General features: G+C 39.7%; 1 protein-coding gene across 1 annotated transcript in view; it reads left to right on the forward strand.

Moving 5' to 3' along the window:
* Positions 1-18433, forward strand: part of LOC132129555 (collagen alpha-1(XXIV) chain) — a 108100-nt gene that overhangs the window by 15970 nt on the left and 73697 nt on the right. The window contains exons 4-6 of the mRNA XM_059541180.1: positions 5431-5484; positions 9701-9754; positions 18288-18341. Of these exons, the coding sequence (XP_059397163.1) occupies positions 5431-5484; positions 9701-9754; positions 18288-18341 (162 nt within the window). The remainder of the gene's footprint in view (positions 1-5430; positions 5485-9700; positions 9755-18287; positions 18342-18433) is intronic.

Consider the following 18433-nt stretch of genomic DNA (forward strand, 5'->3'; position numbering starts at 1 on the left):
TTGATGGTACAGTTTAGATTATCTGTTGATGAACAGTGTAAAGCTTGCTAGAAAATGCTACCTATTCAGCCCATTTATGAGATGACAGACCTATTTGGTGAACCTATATTTCCCATTATTCTTTGTAGAATCACACAAATGATGAAGTACATAGATTACCTTTTCATTTATGCATATTGGATTTTCATCACTCTCTTTTTTAGCCCCTATTAAAGACATGAGGCTATGTTGGGTAGTGAAAAATAGAGAAGAAGTAAGATTTCCCAGAGTGTCTTTTTTTGATCAGTTCCTAAGAGGACTTTAGTGCAACTTTATAATTCCTGTCTATGGGACAGTAGCAAATCTGTCAAAAATCTCAGTTAATAGCTATGGTATACTAGAACAAAATGATCCGATTTTTTGTTGACATGAATTTTGATGGATACAATTCATAATTTGTGTGCTGCCAGAGTGAATGATAAATAAATGGTAAGTAGGCCTGTCATGAATTAGCATTAGCTTAGCTCTCGGTTATGGCTCTGCTATACTAGTGCAGCATGACTTCTTTCTCCTTGAATCTTTCAATGTTATAGCATGGGGAATGTGGCTTGATTTAGTCGGGGGGAAATGCTAAATATAGAAAAGTACATGAAATAAACTCTCAACAGCAGAACTGCTGGGTGGAGCACAGTTGTACATCAAGTGTAGGTCAGTAGGCCATTGTGTACCTCAGTTCTAGAATCCCAATTTATATTCAATCACGCCAGCAAACAAACTAGAACTATGAGCCAGAAGCCTCTTTTTGGATGAGATTACAATGACGCCCTGAAGCTCCTATGAATTAATGTTTTTTTCATGTTTAAACAGTTGCCTGCGCGTTTTGTGTTTGGAACACCAAGGTATTTGCATAAGTGGTTCGTGTGAGGACATGTGGATATGAGACATGACTCTGTGGATATTTTTGTTGGACATCACCCTAAGTGCTCTCACTTGGCGTAGGGATACGGTGCATTCCTGTCTTGGAAGAACTGGGGGAGGTAAATTCACCAGCTGGGACTATCCAAAGTCAGCGTTTCACTGCACTTTCCTCTCCTGTTGTAACTCTAATTATGCCTCGAAGGTACAAATCAGTGAATGGGATGGATAGTTTTATGATTTGTGTTTCCATAGCACAGCAGTCAGTTTCTTAAAATATCCAATGATATTTTAATAATTAATTCTGTCATTTATACAAAGCACTCTTACTTTCAAACCAAAGCCAGTTTAGGGAGATTACCTGGTCTGTTTTGATGGTTTTAGAGGGGTTTTGTCCATGTAACTGTTTTTTTTTGAGTGAATTTGTAGAACAATGCATCCCTTTCAACATGGGTTTGATTACGGAACATGTAGATTCACCTGCAGTGTTCAGGAGGTTTGCTGTTTCAGAGTTTCCACAGATCTCTCTCGGCCCTGAACACAGCTGCGTGGCCCCCAAAACATTTTGTCTTCTCTGATAGGCTGAGCACGAGTAACCTCCATTCCAGATGTTCCTACACACACTTCTGTCAATAAGCAGCCAAAAACATAAGAGGAACATTAGGAGGATGACTAGTGCTTTCAAAACCCATGAGGCTTACTTTATGTGGGTCTCGAGTATATGATTGTCATAACACAGGGCCATATCAGGGAATTTTCTTTGCTGCTGACCTCATCTTAAACCTTTACATAAGTCTAATTGTGGACCACGGCACTGAACCCCGAACTGCTCCCCGGGCGCCGCAGCATAAATGGCTGCCCACTGCACCGGGTGTGTGTTCACAGTTTGGTTGTGTGTTCACTGCTGTGTGTGTGCACTTTGGATGGGTTAAATGCAGAGCACAAATTCTGAGTATGGATCACCATACTTGGCTGAACGTCACGTCACTAATTATTTTTGACAAAACAGTTATTTTAATCAAAAAGATTTCAAGATTAATTTTTTTTGTTCCAAAGATTGATTGATTTGATTTATCAATTGATGCATTTATTAATACATTTTCCAAATCCACGGCTACTCTCGTTGTCCATTTCTGGTCTTTTCGCGCAGTATATGTACATGACCTCAAAAATTCTCGAACATAACTTGGTGTAGTCATGAGGAGCTAGTTAAAAAAAAAAGCTTCTACAAAAAAAGTTTAATCTGCAGATATGGTCTTGTTTTGGTATCTGTGCCATTGTGCATACGGATATCTGACTGCTAAGTAATGATTGTGTTTTTCAGCAATATTGTGCACACTTAATTTACAGAGAAAAGAAGGTCAGGGAAAAATCTTGACCCCCATGATCTAAATATTTCTAAAAATTAAACGTTTTTTTGGATGTGTGTCGGCCTTCTTGCATTATTATGCGGTTACATTATGATTATATATTCAGTGGCATAAAATGGTCTTTAAAATGACAATATCACAATATTTATCGTGCAATATATCGCTCAACAACAAGCTGTTTTCTTGACAGACCTAACGTTGTGCATAATATACTTTTTTAATATGAGCATTGAAAAATATTATTTATTTACTCTTATCTATCATTTATTTAATTAATTATTTTTATGCTATATCCCCCAACCCTAGTACTAAGGCATTAGTTCCAGTTAAGCAGCTTTAAAGTAATATATAAAATGTGAAAATGTGAAAAGTACTTGTGCACTCTTGTACTAGGGAGTGTACGATATAAGTAAATGTATATCAATATTTTACAAATGTTGTTCTTTTACTATAAATCGTTGCTGGTCGACACTCGGTGTGTTGGATGTTTATAGCAGCTGTCACGCTCAACCATCTCCTTACCTTGGCTACAAATCAATCACTGGTCATCTTGGGAAAAGAGCCAATCGGGTCTAGATAGTTGTCAGCTGTTGTTGCAAGCATTAAACTTTAAACTTTTAGTGTTTAAAAGTGTTGTCAAACATCAAACACGCATTTCTGTAGTGGTTCCACCTGTGGACACACAGATTGAATAATAAACTGTTTCGTTGGTTTCTTCTGGGAAAAACAGGTGTTAACATTGAGCATAGACTCTCTTCTCTTTCCCATCAGAAGATGATCTAAAAGCTGCTGAACAGACTTGTTTGCTTGTGCTGGTTAGGGATGGACCAGTGAAACCATGCTCTTATGGAGCTGTTTGATCATGCTCTTATGGAGCTGTAAATCCTGCTGTTTAAGCTTCACCAACATCCAAAAAATATTGTTAAATGGTGATCAGCAGTATTGAATACAGAACAAAGTCAGTGTGAATTTTTAATTGTATTTTTATGAGGCTTTAAAAATGCAAGCTATAACAGAATAAGGGTTGTTTAGTTAGCGATGCTGTAGCTGTTTGTCGTTCCCCAAAGGCTGATGAGCATCAGAACATCAGGAAACTTTTAATGGATGTTTCGATTGCTCCTAAATAGTTGTTTACAAGAGCCACATTTGGAAGCATTTTTTCGTTCTGTTTGCGCTGTCTGACAGGACATTTGGTCAGTCTCTTGGTTTCTATTTTCGAGCATCATGCTGGGTAGCAGAGAAAACATCATTGGTCCCAAATTCTTCTCTCTATCTATCTGTCTGTCTGTCTGTCTCTCTGTCTTTCCGTCCATCTGTCCGTCTGTATGTCTGTCTGTTAGCTGTCTGTCTGTCTGTCTCTCTGTCTTTCCGTCCATCTGTCCGTCTGTATGTCTGTCTGTTAGCTGTCTGTCTGTCTGTCTGTTAGCTATCTGTCTGTCTTTCCCTCCATCTGTCCATCTGTCTGTCTGTCTGTTAGCTGTCTGTCTGTCTGTCTGTTAGCTGTCTGTCTGTCTTTCCATCCATCTGTCCATCTGTATGTCTGTCTGTTAAGCTCTCTGTCTGTCTGTCTGTCTGTCTGTCTGTTAGCTGTCTGTCTGTCTTTCCGTCCATCTGTCCATCTGTATGTCTGTCTGTTAAGCTCTCTCTCTGTCTGTCTGTCTGTCTCTCTCTCTCTCTCTCTCTCTCTCTCTCTGTCTGTCTGTCTCTCTGTTCGTCTGTCCATCTGTCTGTCTCTCTGTCTGTCTGTCTGTCTGTCTCTCTGTCTGTCTCTCTGTTCGTCTGTCTGTCTGTCTCTCTGTTCGTCTGTCCGTCTGTCTATCTGTCTGTCTGTCTCTCTGTTTGTCAGTCTGTCTGTCTGTCTGTCTCTCTGTTCGTCTGTCCATCTGTCTGTCTCTCTGTCTGTCTCTCTGTTCGTCTGTCCATCTGTCTGTCTCTCTGTCTGTCCGTCTGTCTGTCTGTCCGTCTGTCTGTCTCTCTGTTCGTCTGTCCATCTGTCTGTTTCTCTCTCTGTCTGTCTGTCTGTCTGTCTGTCTGTCTGTCTCTCTGTCTCTCTGTTCATCTGTCCATCTGTCTGTCTTTCTCTCTGTCTGTCAGTCTGTCTGTCTGTCTGTCTGTCTCTCTGTTCGTCTGTCCATCTGTCTGTCTCTCTGTCTGTCTGTCTGTCTCTCTGTCTCTCTGTTCGTCTGTCCATCTGTCTGTTAGCTGTCTGTTTGTGTGTCTGTCTGTCCATCTGTCTGTCTGTCTGTCTGTCTGTCTGTCCGTCTGTCTCTCTGGCTGTCTCTCTGTCTGTCCGTCTGTTAGTTGTCTGTCTGTCTCTCTGTCTCTCTGTCTGTCTGTCTGTCTGTCTGTCTGTCTGTTAGCTGTCTATCTGTCTGTCTGTCAGCTGTCTATCTATCTATCTGTTGGTCTGTCCATCTGTCCGTCTATCTGTCTATAAAATGTGTGTTTTATATAATTTCTTATTGTATATATGATTTATTATGTAATAATTTCTAAGTGGAAAAAAATTGAAGTTACGTGTGGCCAAGTATGGTGTTCCATACTTTTGGAAATTGTTGAATATAAAGAAAATAATAGCACTATATGTATAATTTTGTATAAATATAATGTCTATATATACAAAATAAATATAGTTTAAATAATGCAATTTCATTCTAAAACATAAATAATAAATATTTAAATGATAAATTATTTTATTGATAATAAATTTAATTGTATCTTTTCAATTGGAAGTTGTTGAACTTCAAAAGCAAATAAAACATGTATGTATTTATTTTTATTTTTATATTTTTATTTATATTTGGAACCTGATGGAAAGCAAATAAAGGCACTTAATTAATGCTTCTTCTCATTTTGGACTTATGTATTTAATATGTGCCTGTATTTAACATTTCTCCATGTTTTCACATGATATATATCCCGTCACGCTCACCAGCCCAGATCTCTAACCACTAGAGCAGCTTGTGTCTCAGTAATTCTGCATGAATCTGATTATTGGTGTTCATTAATCTGTGCTCGTGTTCATCTCTCTCAGATGCCAGATGTGCTATTCTGTGTTAAAAGTGGGAGTCAGACACGAGGTTCCAATTACACTCTTTCTTGTGCTGTTCAGAAACAGTTGTTCAGGAATCAATCTCTCTTCCTCATTTTCTGTGTTTCTCCACAGGGTCCCGTCGGCCCCCCAGGTCTTCCTGGACCCCCTGGAAAGAGAGGACCGCGGGTAAGATGCTCCGCTCTAATCCATCAGTGTTTGGTTGTTTTATTGCCGGGTGATTCCTGTTTCTCTGTGTTTGGATTCACGCAGCATCCAACTGAGAAAGAATGAGACATTCCACAGTTGTTTGTGCCAAAAATAATAGCTGAGAAAACAAAAAAAGACAGAAATATACATATTTTTAAAATACAGATCTTTTTAATTTGGAGTTTGGACTTAGAGCAAGTAAAACCACTTATAATAAATACAAATAAATAAAATTTTAAGTTTTCTATTTTTGGAACTTAACGGACTTAAAGAACACACTAAAAAACTAAAATAGATAATTTATAATATATAACTGACATTCTATCTATCTATCTATACACACCAACACACACACACATACCAAGTCGGTACAAAAAAAATGAAAACGTCATGGTACCAGGTTCTTGACGCACACAGCGCTATGATTTCCGCGAAGAAAAAAACGCAGACGAAATCTCAAAATCCAGTCATGAAAATTAAACTTACATTTTAATATGGACAGTCATGGAATTTGTCAAAGTTAGAATAAATTAATCAAATAAAATCTTCATATGGACCAGTATCTGTAAAAGTTGGTTGAAATCTGAATCCTGCATGTTCTGCACGTCTCTGTGTGAATGAATGAATGGTTTGTTAACTACATAGACTGAAGCGTGTGACACTTGCAGTAATTTCAGCATCTGCCATCTCAATGAGGACATAAATACATTAAAAACATCACCAGAACTGTTCTGAGTAACTTCACAAGCATTTTACCGTTTAATTTGAGTAAAACCAGTTTCAATTTAAAGGCAGGGGCGGACTGGCCATCTGTGTGATCTGGACTCCAGGACGGCCGGCGGGCCGGCCCACCACCCACCACGCATGCAGTCATCACCTGTTTTTTCCCCCACTAATCTGTTTTACTCTCCAGTACTGTAGGTGGCAGCAATGCACCTTTATGTTGGATGCCAGCTGCATTGGCCGTGGCCGCCAAGTAAGGAGAAGAATAAGTGGAAGCGTAGGAAGAAACCAACAGCAAAGACGTTAACGTTAAAAAGAAGAAGCATAGAAACAAACAAACAAACAATATGCATAACGCGACCACGGGTAAAAAACTGAAAGAAAAGGGTGGGGCTGAGAAGGCGAGAGAAAAAAAATGCGGAATTTATATACTGAAGCCGCTAAATGTCCCAAACTAACTGAAATATATAGCAATATTTTCCAGCAGCAGCACCTCACAGTTAAATATTAGCAGCAGGGAAGTGAGCAAGACAACTATGCAGCAACATCCCACCAGTGATGATGATGAGGGACAGAAAAATGAGCGGGTTCCACAGGCAGATCCAGATCCAAGTATAGAACATGAGAGGAGAAAGAGAGTTACTTGCTAGGGATGATGTTAGGAAGTGATAATCAGGTTTTAATGATTACAGTAGTTAAAACAGCTAAACTTCAACGTTTTAGCTGTAAAATGCCACATGCAGTAGCTAATATTAAGAAATATGTTGTGCTTTTTCTTTTAAAAATGTTGGTAAAATTACTGTTAATGCTTACAAACTTTGAAGATTTTGAATACAGAAGTGACATTTGTAATGGTGTATTTTCATTTAGATGTGGTATTATTATCTGTGCAGTAAGATTAATTACTGCATAAAATAAGATTGTTAAGTAATAAATTAATTTTAAGACAGCATGGAATAAAACCAGTTTTTTTTTTTTTTTTATCCATTCCATCGTTTGTTTATTGAGGTTGAGCTTAAACCGAGCAGAGAAAGACACCCACTCCAGCTCAACATCTAGTCAACATCAGTGCTATTGCTATCATTTGGATGGTATAGTATCATGAGCCACAATTAAAGTCTTGTGACACTCATGCCAGGCGTTATTGTTGTTGTTGTCGAGTTTACGTGCGCCGATTGCTTTGGGCTGGGCCTAGTCAAAGTCCAGGGCCGTTTTTTTGTCCCAGTCCATCCCTGTTTAAAGGTATTCCATAAAACGGCAACCCGTCAAATAACAGTTCATTTTTACAAAGGCATTGTGCTCGAAATATTATTATTATTTAGTTGATTGTATGTGATACTGCTGCTACTGTTGAAAAAATTGATCAAACTTTATTTTTTTAAGAAATAAATGACAATATTTCTTCCATGTTTAAATTTTAATAGCAAATCCCCTTTATTTACCAAAATATGTAATGTGTTTGAATTTTATTAATTAAATTACATTTGGGTGAAACTTGTTTACAGTTTTTCATAATTATATTACTTTTAAAAAACTGAAAATAAAGTGTTTTTTTTTTTATTAGCAAATTTTTGTCTTTTGCTTTGTTACCAAAATTGGTACCGAGAACCGTGGATTTTTACTGGTATCGGTACCAATTTTGGTACTGTGACAACACTAATATATATGATATATATATATAATTTATTTATTTTAAATTATTTTTCTTTTTATTTGGATTTAGATTTATTTCTATCTATATTGAAACAAAAGCACTCGTATATAATTCATAATATAATTAATATTATATACAGTAAGTTGAAACCCAATTCAGTATCACTTTTGCTTATCATAAACCTGTGAAAATGTTTAATAAATTAAACACCCAAATTAATGTGGCATTGGTTGAATTTTATCGGCTGAACAATTTCTAAATGTCTACATTTATGTGGTTGCATGTTCTCAGATGTAGTGGTCGATCAATATATCGGTTATTTATCGGCCGATATTTGGTATTTTGTGATACATCGGCCGATAAGTCTTCCCGTGCGGTCGATTATGACATCATATCATGCATTTATGCTTTCTCTTTTAGACAAGCCACTCAGATGTGATGCCAGCACCAGACAGAGAGTAAAATGATCAATCCTCATTCACTTTCTAATTTGATGCTACCTTGTGTTACATACAATAACCCTCCGGCGTGCAAAAATCAAACGGTGTTTACCTCACAAACGATCAAAAAAAGAAAATTGAAACAATCAAATATGCACATTGTTTTTGGGAACTTCTCTAAACAAGACGCTGTTTTCCGCTGGACTCAAAAGATGTTGCAGTCAAGAATGAAAGCTGCGTTGATACGAGAACTATTAAGTAATAATATTACATTTGTATTGCTTTTATATGTTTATTCCCGAATATCCGCAGTATTTAATTAATAGTCCTTGATTCGCATTATATTGCATGTAGTTTACCTTTTCATATGTTCCGGTCTTATTTAATGCTGAAATGACAAGCAAAATGAAACAGATCTTTAGTATTAACCAACTATCCCATACTATAATTAAACAACCTGTTGCTCGGTAAACTAAATATGTATTGTGCATAAAATAGGCATACATGGAATTACACATACTATTTTTGACATACATTTATGAATATTAATTTGTTCATTAATTATGAATGTTAGAAAGGCTGGTCTAAACTTTTAAGTTTTACCTCTGTTGTTTACATTTTAATTGTTTACATTTTATAAATTATATATATATATTAGTTGTTTCAGCTAAAGGCTACACTAATTATTATTTAATATCAATATCGGAACCATGTAATTTTTAATTACATGTTCATTACAAGTTTGGTTTGTGTTATGTTTGATTGGATGCACAGCTTTTGACAACAATTATCTTATTTATTCATTATCTTAATACCTGTTTTATTTGCATTTTATTATTTACTATACATTCAGCATGGTTTTTCTCTGCACGTCGTGCAGTCGTTGAGAACCACTTTACTACAGTATTATGCTTTTCTGGCAGCAGGAACGCTAATAATCATTGATCCTGCATTATTTAAGCCAATGCAGATGAATGAAGTTATTTCAGGAAGAGATCGAGAAATGTTTCAAAATCCACAAATGCACAGCGAGCGATTGACAAATGATTGGCAGGCAAAGTTATGTTTGTGACATAAAAAGATATTTGTCAATATGTTTTTTTTTATCTGCAAATCTAATTTTATTTATTTGTGAATTTAATTCATGTTTGTAAAACTCTTATGATTTATTTGTGGATCTCATTCTATTTATTTGTCTATATGTTTAATATTTGTTAGCCTCTTCACATTTAATTGTGGATCATCATCTATTTATTTTGAATTATGCAACAAGTCTATCTCCATTAAAAGGCAACATCATTATAATTTTTTGTAATAATTTTTTTAGGTTTTTAATTTAAAATAAAATAATTCGACTGTCCACCGTTGTTTCTCTCAGGGTCCTCCTGGTCCTCACGGGAGTCCCGGGCCGCCTGGTTTACCTGGTCTAAAGGTAAGTTCCCGTTTCCAGCTCTCTGTAGCTCTCTCTTCCGGACGGCGCCGGAGGGAATGTTTCCGATGATATTCTGCCGCTCGATACGCTCCTCCTGTTCAAACTCGCCACCTTCTGTAGCTGAATAGTTCTAGTTTCCTAATAAAGCTTTGTTATGGTGTGTGTCAGTCGCTGTGTGTGTGATGCAGAGGCTTCGGAAAGAGCCGTCGGGGAGACACTGACAGTTTGATCTGCTGAAAGACGAGAGGAAAATATATCTGTGCTATGACATTAACTGTGTGTGTGTGTGTGTGTGTGTGTGTGTGTGTGTGTGTGTGTGTGTGTGTGTGTGTGTGTGTGCGTGTGTGTGCGTGTGTGTGCGTGTGTGTGCGTGTGTGTGTGTGCGCGTGTGCGCGTGTGCGTGTGTGTGTGTGTGTGTGTGTGTGTGCGTGTGTGTGTGTGTGTGTGTGTGCGCGTGTGCGCGTGTGTGTGTGTGTGTGTGTGTGTGTGTGTGTGTGTGCGCGTGTGCGCGTGTGCGCGTGTGTGTGTGTGTGTCTGTGTGTGTGTCTGTGTGTGTGTGTGTGTGTGTGTGTGTGTGTGTGTGTGTGTGTGTGTGTGTGTGTGCGTGCGTGCGTGTGTGTGGAGAAATGTGAAGCAGACCTGGTCGAGGCGAGAGTTGCAGGTTTATTCAGGGCTGTTTAACAGATGAACTCACTTTGGCGTCAAATAAATCGATGTCATCGCAGTGATTCCCAGAGCAGCACCTTTATTTACACTTTTTAAATTCATTTTTATTCATATTTTCAGTCAGTTTTTTTTTTTTAATTAATTAACTGATTAATTAATTAATTAATTAATTAGAAGTGCTTTTGTCAAGTTTATTTGTTTTGGCTTTAAAAAATCTAAATAATTTTTATTTTCATTTCAGTTTTATGTTTTATTAATGTTTTAAATCTGCTTTTTAGAAATATTTTTTATTTTATTTTTTCATTTTTTTATTTTATATAATAATTTACATTTCATTTTTATTTTTTATTTTACATTCATAACAAGCTGCTTTGGATCAGTGTTTTTGCTATCATTGATATACTCTTACGGTTTTGTTGGCATTTAGAATTTTTTTTTTATTTATAAAACTTTATTATATTGTATATGTGTTTTCACTTTAATATTAGTTTATGGTTTTGTAATCTTATTGTATGTTTTTACATTTTTATATATTTTGTAATGTGTCTATATAACACTTAATTAACACTCATTTTAATTTAACATTCATAATGAGCTACTTTAGATCAGTGTTGATCTTAAGATCTAAAGTTACTGATATACTATTATAGTTTTTGTTGAAATTTAGAATGTTTATTATCTTAAAATTACATATATTATATTATATTATATTACAGTAAAGATTTTTTTATTATTATTGGTTGTAGTGAAAGTAATTTTATTATTAGTTTTATTATTATAATTATTTGTTCAATATGTCGGTAAAATTAAGTTTTAGTTGTTTAATTCGATTTTTGTACTTTAGTTAAACTAAAGGAAAATAAGAAATGTTACCTTGAGTAGTTTTTATTGTATTTAATTTTATTTATTTCATTTATTTTATTGTAAGTAATGAAATTTTTATTTTTTATGGCTATATTTTTAGTTCTAATTGGCCTGCTAGAAATGTGATGTTTCTTGTCAAATACGTGACTTGTTAATGGAAGAGTGATGTGTGTGTGATGTCAGAGGGGTCAAACTTGTTGCGATGGTTTTCATAGAGGTAGCTGAAAGGTTGCAGGTTCAAACTCCTCAAAGGTTCATCCGTGACCTTTCACCCCTGTGTCCGTGATAAAGATGACAAACACAGCTGGACTGAACCTTTGACTTAACCTGGTGACGCTATGTGAACGCCGTGTGTGTGAAGAGTCAAGAGGCAGGTGTGGGGATTTTCCAGCAGTGGAAAAAAGGTCCAACTATTGTGTCTGTCATAGTGATGAGTGATGTAGTTATGTCGTCAGTTACATCATGAAGTTACCAAACACCTGCACATGTGTGTAAGGATTTGTTATATATGAGTCAGATTTAGGAATGTCTCTGAAGTGCAGTGGTTTTTAAAACTCAGCTCATTATAGAGACTTTCAGACCTGAGGAGAGTCAGAAAAGGTAAAGAGTTATAAGAAACTATGATTCATGTCTGATCCATGTCATGTTCAGCTCTTAAACCAGCCAAAATAACTTGATAAACATCAAAGAAAAATCATTAATGTTTAATTCAGTAATTAGTGTTTGATAACGTTATTCAATTTCCGTATATATCTCCTACTTGATAGAAGTCGTTATTTTAACGATTTTAACGTTATTTTATTTTAACGTTATTTTAAGTCTAATAAATGTTCAAATGTATAGCTCTCAGTAATAGCTACTGTAACGTTGAATGGTTAAATATTAGATTAGGGGGAAAAAACATAGAAACATCAGTAGTATTGGTATCAGTGATACTCGCCTTCAGATGTAAAAAAAAAAAAAAAAGTCTTTCTGCTCCTGAAAATTGAGAAAAAATATTGATGACATCATCCTGCACTACACAGAACGTTGTCCAATCAAATGCGCTCTAGGATGGGAACTGACTAGCAAAAAGCAGGATGATGTCATCAAAAAATTTCTCAATTTTCAAGAGGAGAAAGACTGTATATTGTAGTTTTGTGATTGTGTACGTGTAGACTAAAAACCAAAACACAAGTCTGATTTGCCTTTAGATCAAATTCTCCATGACTAATTAGTTGCATTGGAGATTTCAGTCTGTCTGTTTCTGTGTGTGTCTGTCACGCTGTGCATGTGCAGATTTATCACTCTGATGCTGCTCCTTTACAGCTCTGGAGACTTCATGGAGATCGCTGTTGTGTTTAGGTTAAATCTCATCCTTATGTTTCAAATTAAAATTAATTTGGAGAAATAAAAATCATTTGATCTTGGGAGAAGTAGATGAGCAGTATTTGAGTTCATATTGACAATCTGAGCACAGTTTGAGACATTGAAGTGTTTCTCAACCAAGATGACTTGAAATGATATAAAATAACAACCAAAAATCAATCTATTTCTTATTTTAATTCACTCCCTCAACAACCATTTTTCATCAGAAATCCTAGATATATGAGACCTGGAAAAGTCATGTAATTTAATACAAATCACATAATCTAATCACGTAAATTAATTATTACTAATTATAAAAGTGTGATTTCTAGACCTGGAAAGTCACATAAATTAATACCTAGTGTAATCACGTAAATAAATAAAAAGAAAATAAAAATATACAGATATTAAAAAAAAAAAAAAAAAAATCTAATTTCTAGACCTGGAAAAGTGGAGTAATTTAATAAACATAATTGATCACATAAATTAATACAATTTTGATATTTTGAAAAATAATAGACATTTTCTTGTTTTTAAAGACTGATTTCTAATCCTGAAAAAAAAGTTAAATATGTAAATTAATACAATTTCATTTTAAAAAGATTTTTTTTTTCTTCTAAATTTAAAAGTGTTAAAGAAAAGCCACGTTTTTCCCTCGATAAAACAATCTTTTTACGCAAAATTGACGAAACGATGCAGTGCGTCTGACATAAACACAGAGCCGTTTTACCTGGATTTTAGCAGTGCACGAGATCTCGCGATATTGAGGTGAAAAGTGTGTCTCGTGACATCAGTATAAAGTGAATTTGTGGTTAAAGCATTGCATTATATTGTTCAGTCTTTTATTGCATGTGCTGTTTATTTGGGTTTCACTTGAGAATGCCTATAATGCCTTATTGCCTCATCACTATTTTATATATAAATAGTCATACTAATTTATATATAAAGGCCTGTTTTTCACTTAGGTCTATTTGTATTACTATAACTACCAGATTACTGGACTGTCAAAATAATCAGTAGATTACTTGATTACCAAAATAATTATTAGTTACAGCCCTAGATTAGTTAAAATATTTCAAAATACAACTGTATTGCTTTGATTTGTGTGATTTAATAGACAAGCATTATGTAATTTAAAAAGAAAAAAATCTTAAAAATCTTAAAAATAGTATTAAAATATTGTCTCATTCTAGTGAACCCAGTGAAAGTGTATTTTCACACACCCTAGTGTTGATTTCCCAAGTGTATTATACAGCTTTCATTCTTCAGGTCAATCATATATTCATGAAAAAAAAAAATCTGTTTGAATAAGGAAAGCAATTGTCACGGCTTATGCTGCTGGAAGGAACACGGAGCCGAGGGATAAACAAAACAAGGATTTATTAAATAAAACATAAACAAGGTAAGTCGTAAATAACAGGTGGCAAGAGGCAAGTAACAGGTGACAAGTAGACAAGTGGACATTTAGACGAGTAGACCCAACAAAACAGAACTGAAAGGACAAGGCTTTTATAGAAGGGATAATTGGGGAAACACAGGTGGATGGCATGACTAAATTAACAGGGACATGGAACACATGGGGAAATGACTAGACACACCTGGGAACTAATCAAAACCACACACGGAAGACAGAAACTGGGTCACAGGGGAAAAAACACACAAAATAAGTCCAGGTGTGTGACAGTACTCCCCCCTCCCGGTAGGTGCGTCCTCGCACCGTAGAAACAACAAAGGGAGGCGTGGGTGGGAACTTGGGAGGAGGTTCCGGTGGAGGACAGCCTCCCAGGAGGGGGCCAGCAGACAGGGACCACAGAGGAAGAAGCCAGGGAGGAGATGACGGAGGGAGGAGCCAGGGAGGAGACAGGAAGGATGTGAAGCAGGAGGTACCCAGCAGGACCCAGGCCACAGCCATAACGGCCCAAGGTGGGGCCGACGGTGGAAGGAGCCATGGAGGAGGAATGGTCACTGACTCCAGGGACTCGACCCACGGCAACGGAGCAAGTGGAGGAGGAGCCTGAGGCGGAGACGGAGAGCCAGGGTGACGGGGAGGAGCCGGAGGTCCTAGGCGGAACAGATGGCTCTGGTGACTGACGCGGCGATGTGGATCCGGAAGGCCGCGGTGAGGCCAGAGTGAGCGAGGACTGAGGTGTAGCCGAGGGGATGAAGGAGCCTGACGGAGCCGGAGGGACGGAGGGATGAGGCGAAGCCGGAGGAGTGGAGTCCCGAGGCATAGGATGGACGACGCCAGACCAAGGCGGAGCCGGAGGGACGAGGGAGCCAGGCAGAGCCTGCGGACTGCCGGGCCACGGCGGAGAGGAAGGAGCTAGGAGCCATGGTGGAGCCGACGGGTCAACGGGCCGAGGCGGAGTCCAGGCCTCAGAGGCTGGAGGCGGAGGTGAGGGAGACGCCGACCAAGGCGTCGCTGGAGGATGGCGGTCCCGCTGAGCTCGCACCACAATGATGGTAGGCTGAGGGCGAGCAGAGGGGCAGCCAGACGACAGCGGAGGAGGAGGCAGGAGTGGGTGGGAATTTTGGAGGAGCAGGCATTGGAGTAAGCTCTGGGGCTGGAGCCCTTCCTGGGCTTAACGGAGGATCAGGAGCCCGTCCTGGGCTTAACGGAGGATCAGGAGCCCGTCCTGGGCTTAACGGAGGATCAGGAGCCCGTCCTGGGCTTAACGGGGGTTCAGGAGCCCGTCCTGGGCTTAACGGGGGATCAGGAGCTCGTCCTCGGCTTAACGGGGGATCAGGAGCCCGTCCTGGGCTTAACGGAAGATCAGGAGCCCTTCCTGGGCTTAACGGGGGATCAGGAGCCCGTCCTGGGCTTAACGGAAGATCAGGAGCCCGTCCTGGGCTTAACAGAGGATCAGGAGCCCGTCCTCGGCTTAACGGGGGATCAGGAGCCCGTCCTGGGCTTAACGGAAGATCAGGAGCCCGTCCTGGGCTTAACAGAGGATCAGGAGCCCGTCCTGGGCTTAACGGGGGTTCAGGAGACCGTCCTGGGCTTAATGGGGGATCAGGAGCCCGTCCTCGGCTTAACGGGGGATCAGGAGCCCGTCCTGGGCTTAAAGGAGGATCAGGAGCCCGTCCTGGGCTTAAAGGAGGATCAGGAGCCCGTCCTGGGCTTAAAGGAGGATCAGGAGCCCGTCCTGGGCTTAAAGGAGGATCAGGAGCCCGTCCTGGGCTTAAAGGAGGATCAGGAGCCCGTCCTGGGCTTAAAGGAGGATCAGGAGCCCGTCCTGGGCTCAACGGGGGAACAGGAGCCCGTCCTGGGCTCAACGGGGGAACAGGAGCCCGTCCTGGGCTCAACGGGGGAACAGGAGCCCGTCCTGGGCTCAACGGGGGAACAGGAGCCCGTCCTGGGCTCAACGGGGGAACAGGAGCCCGTCCTGGGCTCAACGGGGGAACAGGAGCCCGTCCTGGGCTCAACGGGGGAACAGGAGCCCGTCCTGGGCTCAACGGGGGAACAGGAGCCCGTCCTGGGCTCAACGGGGGAACAGGAGCCCGTCCTGGGCTTAACGGGGGAACAGGAGCCCTTCCTGGGCTTAACAGAGGATCAGGAGCCCGTCCTGGGCTTACAGGAGGATCAGGAGCCCGTCCTGGGCTTAACGGGGGAACAGGAGCCCGTCCTGGGCTTAACGGGGAATCAGGAGCCCTTCCTGGGCTTAACAGAGGATCAGGAGCCCATCCTGGGCTTACAGGAGGATCAGGAGCCCGTCCTGGGCTTAACGGAAGATCAGGAGCCCTTCCTGGGCTTAACAGAGGATCTGGCATAGGTGAATTGGAACCCCCCTCATTTTGACCCATTTGGCGCTCCATATTTTGCTCCCTCGTGGTGGGCAGTGTCGCCGGCTCTCGCACCTGGTCTGACGGGATGCTCTCTGGCTCTCCGTCATCGGTGGGCTCGGGCTTATGCCTCGTACCGTGGGGAGATTGTAGGCTGGGCTCTGGGTCCAGAGTGGACCTGGCGAGATCCTCCATTGGGCCGACCGTGAGAGGTGACCCATTTCTCACCAGATTCCACTCTATGAAGGCGGCGAAATCCTCCCGAGGACCATCTTCGGGCGACAACGCTCTGCACCTGGAGTTCAGGCTGGCGTGATAAAAGGTGCAGAGCGCGTGGTCCGGGTAGCTGGTGGCATTAGCTATCCAGAGAAACCGTCTGGTATGGTCCTCGAGAGACAGTCCCTCCTGCTCCAGCAGGAGGAGGAGGTATTCGGGGCGATAGAGGGGATCCATGACACACTACGGAAAGAAAAAGACAGTGAAAAAACGGAAAAAAAACGGAGGGAAAACACGCAGTTTTTAACTTTTTCAGGTCGGGTCTTCTGTCACGGCTTATGCTGCTGGAAGGAACACGGAGCCGAGGGATAAACAAAACAAGGATTTATTAAATAAAACATAAACAAGGTAAGTCGTAAATAACAGGTGGCAAGAGGCAAGTGGCAAGTAACAGGTGACAAGTGGACATTTAAACGAGTAGACCCGACAAAACAGAACTGAAAGGACAAGGCTTTTATAGAAGGGATAATTGGGGAAACACAGGTGGATGGCATGACTAAATTAACAGGGACATGGAACACATGGGGAAATGACTAGACACACCTGGGAACTAATCAAAACCACACACGGAAGACAGAAACTGGGTCACAGGGGAAAAAACACACAAAATAAGTCCAGGTGTGTGACAGCAATTACTTTGTCATGATATCCTTTGAAATGTTAAAGTTGCCACAGTCGTTGCATGCTTTTGTGCTGCACTTTATTTGTGCCATATTGTTTTATTAGTTTATTAGAATTTGAAAGATAATGACAAAAAAGTGAGGTCTCTGATTTTAGTCCTTGAAAACCAAAAAAGTAGTTCTTGAAAAGTTCTTGAATTTGTGTTGTTTCTTTCCAATTTAATCTGAACACTTGACCTTTATATTCTAAAGTGCTAAATACACCAATCTAATTTTACTATCAAGCTTCAGGACAAAGTGTTCGTCTCTGTCCATTCAGAGATGACCTGAGTGGGCAGCAGATATCATCACTGGGGGCCGATCTGAGCTCAAACACAGTTGGAGATGGTGGAAACTGTGAAGCATCTTATTGTAGCCCACAGATGAGTAATGTGTCTGCTGGGATCCTGAAGAACCAAGAGCTGTAGCTTAGTCCGTCCCATGAGCCTTTTCTTCCAGTGAACTTCCAGTGACTCCCTTTGCAGTTTAGATGTAATTAAAGAGTATTTTGTGGTACAAAAGCACAATGTTCTTCAAAACGAGATTGATGGATGGCTGATTCATGTTGATCAACACATGATTGATGGCTAATGTGCATGGATGAAATGACTGATAGTGATTACTGGTGCATTGATAGATGGATTAATAAAGTAATATGAATGGGTTTAGATATCATCAGTCCATTTATGATCATCTTATTCACTTCATAATAGAACACTGTATTATTCTGAGGTTTAGTGTGTTTGCATACATGTAGGAAGCAGTTCTTGTCTCTTAAATCTCTCCAAATCCACTGTTATCACTTGCCTTAATCTGTCAACACAGAAGAACTTGGGTTGCTTGTATCCTATTGAATTTTAGACATGCTTTGACAGCTCATTTTATTAAATATATGAAATCAAATTGAATTAACGGTGTGCATTTGGTTTATGTCCCAGGGTGCAAAAGGTGATCCTGGACTGTCCCCGGGTCAAGCGCTGATGGGTGATAAGGTAAATGATCCACAAACATCGAGTACAACATCTTTGCTCTTAGCTTTGCTGGAAATGTCTTTGTATTTACAGCCCTAAAGCCTTAAAATACA

Source organism: Carassius carassius, chromosome 46, assembly GCF_963082965.1.
Source record: "Carassius carassius chromosome 46, fCarCar2.1, whole genome shotgun sequence".
Classification (NCBI taxonomy): domain Eukaryota; kingdom Metazoa; phylum Chordata; class Actinopteri; order Cypriniformes; family Cyprinidae; genus Carassius; species Carassius carassius.